General features: G+C 35.5%; 2 protein-coding genes and 1 long non-coding RNA gene across 6 annotated transcripts; 2 read left to right on the forward strand and 1 right to left on the reverse strand.

Moving 5' to 3' along the window:
- Positions 1–541: 541 nt before the first annotated feature.
- On the forward strand, positions 542–2,953 carry LOC121051714. 2 transcript variants are annotated; one of them, XR_005806608.1, is made up of 2 exons: positions 542–752; positions 2,557–2,953. It is a non-coding gene; the product is annotated as an uncharacterized LOC121051714 (long non-coding RNA). The 2 variants fall into 2 exon arrangements; XR_005806609.1 differs by having other exon boundaries at positions 542–709.
- Positions 2,954–3,490: 537 nt separating this feature from the next.
- LOC121051713 lies at positions 3,491–5,630 on the forward strand. 3 transcript variants are annotated; one of them, XR_005806607.1, is made up of 4 exons: positions 3,491–4,048; positions 4,482–4,580; positions 5,062–5,136; positions 5,220–5,630. XR_005806607.1 is itself a non-coding variant. In XM_040514771.1 (4 exons), exons 1-4 carry the CDS (start codon positions 4,052–4,054, stop codon positions 5,340–5,342), a joined length of 321 nt encoding a protein of 106 aa, XP_040370705.1. In that variant the 5' UTR covers positions 3,795–4,051; the 3' UTR covers positions 5,343–5,630. The 3 variants fall into 3 exon arrangements, 1 of the variants encoding a protein (XP_040370705.1); XM_040514771.1 differs by having other exon boundaries at positions 3,795–4,075; XR_005806606.1 differs by lacking the exon at positions 4,482–4,580 and having other exon boundaries at positions 3,802–4,048.
- Positions 5,631–6,463: 833 nt separating this feature from the next.
- LOC112188503 (tropinone reductase homolog At2g29290) lies at positions 6,464–8,154 on the reverse strand. Its single transcript, XM_024327625.2, has 5 exons — positions 7,988–8,154; positions 7,509–7,719; positions 6,981–7,200; positions 6,807–6,913; positions 6,464–6,728 (listed from the first exon to the last, which is right to left on the reverse strand). Exons 1-5 carry the CDS (start codon positions 8,074–8,076, stop codon positions 6,534–6,536), a joined length of 822 nt encoding a protein of 273 aa, XP_024183393.1. The 5' UTR covers positions 8,077–8,154; the 3' UTR covers positions 6,464–6,533.
- Between the last annotated feature and the right edge of the window lie 301 nt (positions 8,155–8,455).

Genomic DNA, 8,455 nt, shown 5'->3' on the forward strand with positions numbered 1-8,455 from the left:
ATTTACTTAGATCGAAATTTCCTCAACATTTCTGTCCAAATTTTCATTTTTTAAACTATCGATATTTTCTTGATATTCAATATTTTAGTCCTTGCATCCAAGTGTTTGGTAAAGCCTGAAATAACGTGCTTTGATTTGAAGCCCAGGCTTTTTTAAGGCGAAAGCAGAAGCAACGCCTCCCTTTAGAAGCAGACTGTAGCTGCTGAGTTAGGCCCTGTTTGGGATTGCTTCGCTTTAAAAAAAAAAAGTTTTTCTTCAAAATTTTATATTTTATTGTATTTGGTAAATAAATAAAAAGCAGCTTTAATTGAAAGTTATAAGTTACTGACAAAAAATTTTAGAAGCAGCCTAGAGGTTGCTTTTAGAGGTTGTTGTGGATCAAAACACACTCTGCAGTTATTTTTTGTACTGACAACACTATTAAAAATATTATTTATCAAACAGGAAACTATTTTAATTCATAGCTGATTATTCTCACAGCACAACAGCAGCTGTTTTTTTTTTTTAAATCACAACAATCCCAAACTAGCCCTTAATCCCTTAATCAATTTTTCGAAATACCAATGGGTACTCTCATAGCTTCAGCACAATTACAGTCCAATACCAATCGTGAAAATCTCTTCCATTCGCGTCTTCTCCCTCTACTCTGCTGCTCTCTTTCATAGACTTGGATCAAAAGTTCAAAACCCCGGGCTGGATATCGAAATAAGTATAGAAACTGGCCATTGATTTCAATTCATATATCTAATAGAGTTGAGTGTGGGGATTCTACTGCTTTAATCTATTGCCATTGATTTCAATTCATACATCTAAAGCTGTGGAATTGTTTAATTTCATTTCAAGCTGAGTGTTTTTGATCTAAGAATTTCATAAGAATTCATCAAATTTTACGTTCTGGAATATTTTGATATTGGGTTTGCTTGGTCCGTTTGGTGTCGATTTGTGTGGTGAACTTTTTAGCCTAAATGATTGAGTTAAATATTCAATATGGTTGCTGAATTTCCCTTCTTGTATAGCTTGTTTGTCTGCATAGAGCAAGTCAAAATTTCTTTTGTGAATCGTTATGCAGACATAGATAGCCAAAAAGAAAAGAAAAAAAAATCTTTTATGTTTCCAGTTCCAAGAGAAATAAGCTAATAGCTGGTTTCAGGGTTTATGGAAGATTGTGATATAAATCCATGTATATTTCTCTATATATGTATGTTGCTGGATAGTTTGATTATAGATTCATGGTTTGATTATAAATTTACACATATCAATTTCTTCTGTTGTTATGTGCTGTAAGAATTTAACTGTAAAGCCAGGTTATGATTACTGGAGATAAATTGGTCGTACACTTTCATGAATATTGGGAGTAGTTTGTGCTCTGTGCCCCGTTACAACCTACTATTATGAAAACTTCCTATGATCCCATCCAACTCTTGATGCTTCTCTTCTGCTATTTTTGATAGTATGGAACAGAGTTGGTTAGTGTGAAGAGGTGAAAAATTTATTTGGGTTTGGTCAGGACTAATTGGGTTTGTTCATGAGCTAGCTGCTAGTTTGACTTTCTGTATTTAGCTAACAGAGTTCTTGTGCAGTTGTGTTTTCTGGGTAAGCTAGTTCTGAGAAAAAGTGAGCTTCTGGGTCTTGTATTTGAAATGCCAAAACAATAAAAATTCATTCTTTTTCTCTGTTTTTGTACCTTCTTTCCTAGTTTGGTTGCTTGGAAGAGATTGGACTGATTTTGAATCTTGGGGTTTTCTTTTTCTCTTCATGCTGAAGTGTTTGTATTTATTTTGATAATCATGCAGCTATATTATACTCTTTGTATGTACAGCAGTGTTTGTTGATGGTTTCTTTGTCTTCTTTTTGAATTCTTATTGAATTCAAATATGTTTGATTGAGTTTGTGGCCTTTCTAATGGGTGGGAGGTGCAAATTAAGCCTGTTTAGGTTGGGAAGAAAACTAGAAAAACTGAGTTTAAAGCTTAATCTTTGTGATATCTCATGTGGTCAATGTAGTTTTCCTGCAGTACTTGAATAATTTATTCAGTGCCTCACAGTTTTAGCTTTCTTTATGACAATTAGTGTTGACTGCTGTGAGGACTTAGAAAATTTCTTGGAGAACTTGGCTGCTTGTTGGATGGCAGTTTAGTTTGACATAGAGCACTTTAAAAGTACCGTTTTGATTCTATTGCGTTCTGGTCTTATTAACATTAGGGTTCTCTGTATCTTTTTTTGGTTTGGTCTATACTCCTTTGAACTTAAATGGTTATGCATGTGAATTTTCTTAGCAGTGAATGAATTGGAGTGATATGTTGGATTGATGTAAAATAGCCTTGTTGAGGCATGATTGATATGTTTATATTGACCTGGGCTTTGATGCCTTGCTGGAACTATTTAGTTGCTGATATTCATTCTTGTAGCATCATATGAAGCTAGCACAGTATAAACAGAATTACATGTATACATTGTCATCTTCTGTAGGCAACTCTTGTGTCTTAATTTCTAGCAATTTTAGTGGCAACTCCTTGTAATGTTTATTAATTTGATTCCATGTTAAACTGCTGTGCAGCTCTTAATTTGCGAGACCCAGAGTGATCATGGATTTCCTTTTGTGCCAAAGTTTGATATCCAGCACGAGTGCGCTTCTCAATGCCGCTATGTTGTTAGAGATGATATCGATATAGTTCTCAGATTCGTTCACCATGCTCAGTTTCCCAATTCGTGACCTGGGTAAACTTGTCTTTGGCCATCATAACTATATGGTGAACAATTAGTTGATTTGAGATGTATAGAGGTGTCTGTTGTAATTAGAGTGGATATTGCAATTCTGGTAAATGTTGAGAAACTATGTTTGTAAAATCTCTACCGAGCTCCTGATCATAGATAGAAATGAACTTAGTATGACTCTGATAGATTTGATTACATGATGCGGAATGCAATTTTACATGATGAAGAAATTGACTTGAGTATCATAGTTACTGGCAGTCTGGCAGAGTATATTTCATAGATGTTGTGGTTCATTAGTTCATGAGAATGATGAGATTTAGCAAGACTTGAGGTATTCAAAAGAGTAAGATCCTCAAAATAACCTTCTATTTAAGCTTGAACTACATTGTATTACCATACAATCAAGGCAATATATTATTTCATGTACAAATTGGTCATTCTACAAACAAAAAACACAAAGTCAGTTTGAAGTTTTCCAAGCACTTTGCCACTGAGAGCACTTATAAAAAGTCAATTTACCAAACACTTAGCTGTTTTGCTTTCAGCCATAGAAGCCAGCTTTTCTTAAAAGCACAGCCATACCAAACACACCTTTAATCTAGTGCACCATATTTTTTATTGTTGCAGAAATTGTAGAAAGGGATAGAATGATAGATCTAGAGTGATAGATCAATGATCAATGATCAATGACGAAAATGATGTGGTTTTTCGATAGCACTGAAATCACTGATCACCAATCCAAAACTTTGAAAGGGATTTCTCTGACCATAAAGAAGATATGGATGTATGAACGCAGACTATTTCTTCTAAATAATCGATAAGGTGAATAAATGTTTCTTCGAGCAAAATATACATTCCAAAAAGAACCCGCTTAGCCTAGTGCACCATGTTTTGTATTGTTGCTGGAATTTTAGAAAGGGATAGAATGTTAGATCAGAAATGTTAGATCAATGATCAATTGAAATCACTGATCACCAATCCAAAACTCTGAAACGGATTTCTCTGACCCACAAAGAAGATAGGCATGTATGAAGACAAACAATTTCTTCCAAATAATTGATAAGACCATCTCCAACGGAGAGGTCAATTGCCAAGTGGAAGCCCAACGTTTATTTTTGACAGCCCAAACTCTTCTCCAACCCGTATGTCTTTTCCACGTGGATTAGACATATCCCTCTCCTCTGTCAAATTTGACAGCTTCTTCTCAATCTGTCTTTTATTTTTTTTATTGTTTCTCACTTTCTCAGTGCGTCTCTCTTTTTCCTTTCCCCGTCTTTCTTCCTTCATCTCACCCAGAACTCAGGCTTTTGAAACCCCGGTTCCAATGAGCTAAGGTGATGCCTCTCTTCCCTTCAATCATGGTCGATTCTAAATTCCTCTCTCAATCAATTTCTTTCTTTTCTGGGTCCAATCTTACTTTCTCTTCTACTATTTCGTGTATAAATTACTCTACTTTCAGATGCTCTGTCTAGGTGTTTTGGTTATAGACCATGATTTAATCTCAATTGCGTAAGAATCTGTCTCGGTTAGGAATTTCTATTCCAAAGTGAAATTGATCAACTGGGTGCTCATTAATTTTTTATCTTGGTGGAATTCATGCCTCGGAATTGTTGGATTTATGTGAGAATGCAGTGAGCTGATATACAATTTAAGTATTGCTGTGGAAGTTTGGTTCCTTCATTTGTTATGAAATTTAAGTATTGCTGCGGAAGTTTGCTATTTTTATGTAACCCTTTTTAAATGGGTATGTATATCTTACTTTCTTAGGAAGAAGAAGTTTTAGATAGATGTTCTACTGTAAAACTAGTAGATGTTCTACATGTGCCTCGTACAGAAGCAACTAGTTTTGGTCCTGCGTTTATTGAGGTAATATATTGGTTTTTTTCTTCTCTTTCATTTTGCTTATTGCCAATATGATTACTGACTATCAGTCTGTATGGTTGTTGGTCAGTGTTAGTAGTTTGCACATATTTGGCCTCTTTCATATGGTGCTTAGAATTCCAACTTAATATGAAAATATTGAAAACCAACTTCTTAACTGACTGGAAACATTTAAGAAAATTTAGGGAAGACAAAAGGGGGTAAAAATTTAAGAAAACTTTTATTTGTAGCTTTTATCTTTTCTGCAGATGAGTTAATATGATTACTTGAGGAAAACCCGGGATGGGATGATTGAGTGGATTTATGATTACTTAAGCTGCATGTGGGTTGTGAATTTTGAAATGTTAAGGATGTTATGATTAGTGATTTGTTTTAGTTGTAATGTTGATTCTGCACCTACTTCGACTGTGGAACTGATGCTTGCATGATGTTAATGGGAAGCATTTGATTGATTTCTTGAATATAGGATTGGAAGCTTGAATCATGGCTGAAGATCTGGACAAACCGTTGTTGGATCCTGAATAGAGATGGCATCGATTTGGTACGTTTTCATGAGCTACATTGCAGCAACCACATTTAGAAATTCATTCCCTACAGCATTTTGAATCATTTCATGTATTACAGGAACACTTACCACTGGAAGAAGTTTTTGAACAACTGAGAACATCAGCAAGAGGCCTTTCATCCGATGATGCTGAATGCAGATTGCACATTTTTGTCAGCATCTTTCCACCTCCGAATGTGTAGAAGAGGCTACCTGTGTTGAGAAGTGATTAGGTTGACGTACATTGCTGTCTTATTTCCTAATCATTTAGGCTTTTGAGTTTTAGTGGTTCTCTAATGGGCTAATATTCAAATGCTGGTTTTATTTGAGACGTAGTTTTATTTACCCATCAAAACCTGCTTAAGTACAACAATTATGATTAATCGACAATTGAAAAGAACTAGCTTTCTAGAGGAACCTGCTATGTATTCCCATATCTCAAATTCTCATAATCTCAATTGCATCTCTTAATGAAATCATTCATTGTATGATCTTTGATTTACAAGATAAAAAAATAAAAATAAAATAAAAATAAAAATAAAAAAAGGAAAGGAAAAGCAACATAATAGAATTTTATATGTTAAAGTAATATTCAAATTTGACATCTCCATTGGAGCTAAAATTAGTCAAAATGTTGCTATATCAAATTTGACATGTCATATGTCAAATTCAAATTTGACCAAGGCAAAAGACAAAGCCATTGGAGATGCTCTAAGGAGTGGCAGTTAAGGTTATCTAGGTAATCCGTTAGTCAACACGTAGTAAGACAGTTAAAATGAAAATTACCTAACACCAACGGGAAACGAAGATCAATCCATTCCGATATCAAAACACCAGCACAAATCAATCTCCTCCTGAGCCGAAGCCGGTGATTCAACTGCCGGGGGAGGTATTGAATTCGATCCTGAAATTCAAGCTTTGAATAGTAAGGATCTTGAGATTAGTAGGATGTTGTCTTCCGATTTGCCTTTAGATGATCGTCCGGAAGGGGATAGGTGTCCATCGCCGGAGCCGATATATGATAACTTTACCTCTAATGATTATGCCCAGAAAGACAAAGCTCCAATGATTATGCCCATGCAATTTACCCAAGTGACATTGTTTTCACCTCTAACTTTAACTAATTAAACTAGCAGAGTTCTAACTGGGAATCAATGGCTAGATGAAATCGAGAACAAATCAATGGTTTTGATTTGATAGTGAAGTCCACTGGCGGTGGATGGAATAGTTTTCAATCAAGTGCTTATTCTTCCTATTCAATACCTCGATGTTATGAGACAAGTTCATAAAGGATAGATTAGCTTAACAATTATTTCGATTGTTATAGTCAGAAGGAGATAATATAGATAATTCATAGAAATTGCCTAACTGGCATCTGTGGGTGATATTTGCAATTAATTAATGCTCATTGGAATGGTAAAACCATTGATAGTCATCCCTCCATCGACGCAAATAGTCTGTCCAGTTATGTAAGAGGCTGCGGGGAGGCACAAAAATGCTACCAATGCAGACACCTCTTCTGGCTCTCCAGGCCGTCCTAAAGGGGTTCTAGAGTTCATGACCTCCAAGGTTTTTGCATCATTTAGAAACTGCATGTAAAGATTTAGAATTGTCAATCAGGTGGAACACAATCGAATGCATATGCATATGCATATAAATGATCTTACAGGTTCAGCGAGGGGAGTTCTGATGACCCAAGGTGCAACACTGTTAGTCCTTATCTTATCTTTCGCCCATTCACACGCCAAGTTTTTTGCCAATTGATTTATTGCTCCTGAAATCAATGGGTACAGTTTAGAGAAATATAACTAGAGTCCAAAGAGACTATGAATGAAAATTACCTTTAGTGGCAGCATTTATACTCCCAACCATCCCAAGTGATACCACACCAGCAACAGATGACAAAAGAATTATGTTACCAGCTCCTGAATCTTTGAGAAGAGGATGTGCAAGTTGGCACAAGTGGAATGTGGATTCAAGATTGGTACTCATGATAAATGAGTAATCTTCAGCTGTGTACTCAGTTGTTGGTTTTGGTATATTTGTTCCCACATTGTTTATCTACAGCCAAACATTAAGAATACTAATTAGCTAGTGAATAACTTAGGTGGACCATCTACATTCATAGATTTTGGGACTTGGGATTATGTTGGAGAATCTGGTTGCTCCCACTCACATCACAAGAAAAAGCAATACCACTTTTGAAAAAATATATGGTGAATGACAAGTATGTAGTTAGATTGAGAACAATATCAGTGTGAGTTAGTTTTGTAGGATTATATGCAAATGATATTTTGCATATTGCCCCAGCAATCATAAATAACGGGGTTGTTATTGTAATAGATGGTAGGAATATATGGAATACTTACAAGGATGTTAAGTTTGCCATTAAACATTGATGAGACCTTATTTATTAGCTCCTCTCTTTGGCCTTTTGAGACGACATCACAGACTGAACCAGTGACTTGATGAAAACCCTTCTTCTTCCACTGACTCAAGCAGTCGTTGAGTTGGGCTTCATTCCGAGAACAAGTATGTACACTTGCACCTAGTCCAGCCAGTTCCTCCACAATAGCATACCTAGAAACAACACAAGTGTCGTAGCAATAATGTAATACGAGTAAGATAGTACTAGGATCTAGATCTGAGTGAAGCAAACGAGGAAACTAGGCAAACCATTCGGGCGCCCAATAAGTTGCTCAATTTTCATTTTTGAGAACCTCATTTTTACATTTGGACTGGGACAAACAAAATTGTAAAATACTCTGACCTCAAAAGGATGATTACAAAATTGAAAAAATGATAAAAAGAAATTGAATTAGTGCAGACTAATAACTACGGGACTAACCCAATCCCTTTGGTTCCACCGGTGACGAGTGCAGTCATCCCCTCAAGAGACCATCTCCTGTCTCTGCTATTGATATCTGTTCTCGCCATCTCTTTCTCAACTTTGATCACTTTAGATCCAGGCTGTTGCAAGTACTTCAAAGTTTTTAATGTGGTTAGGATTAATATTGAGCAACCAAAAGTTGTAGATATATATGAAATATGCAAAAGGACGTCCATGGTATATCGGCCAGACATGTCAATCATTGAAATGCATCTGCCCACAAAAACGTCACAACGATATCAACAAAATATCTGCTTAATTGTAGAGTCAGGGTTCTCCCAAAAGAATATGAGGCCTAAGGCGAATTTTTTTGTTACACTAAGACAAATTTTTTTAGTTTAATTTTATAGTTTTGATTTTAAATTTTAATTGAATAATTTTTTTTCTTTAAAAAGAAAAAATTCCAAGATATGAGAATGAACAACC

This window comes from Rosa chinensis, chromosome 2, assembly GCF_002994745.2.
Source record: "Rosa chinensis cultivar Old Blush chromosome 2, RchiOBHm-V2, whole genome shotgun sequence".
Taxonomy (NCBI): domain Eukaryota; kingdom Viridiplantae; phylum Streptophyta; class Magnoliopsida; order Rosales; family Rosaceae; genus Rosa; species Rosa chinensis.

Coding starts and splice junctions, on each gene's coding strand:
- LOC121051713 (XM_040514771.1), top strand. CDS start 4,052: ATGCCTCTCTTCCCTTCAATCATG. Junction 4,076..4,481: donor CTCTCTTCCCTTCAATCATG/GTCGATTCTAAA, acceptor TTACTTTCTTAG/GAAGAAGAAGTTTTAGATAG. Junction 5,137..5,219: donor ATAGAGATGGCATCGATTTG/GTACGTTTTCAT, acceptor CATGTATTACAG/GAACACTTACCACTGGAAGA.
- LOC112188503 (XM_024327625.2), bottom strand. CDS start 8,076: ATGGCGAGAACAGATATCAATAGCAGAGACAGGAGATGGTCTCTTGAG. Junction 7,720..7,987: donor GGTGGAACCAAAGGGATTGG/GTTAGTCCCGTA, acceptor TGTTGTTTCTAG/GTATGCTATTGTGGAGGAAC. Junction 7,201..7,508: donor ATGGCAAACTTAACATCCTT/GTAAGTATTCCA, acceptor GTTTGGCTGTAG/ATAAACAATGTGGGAACAAA.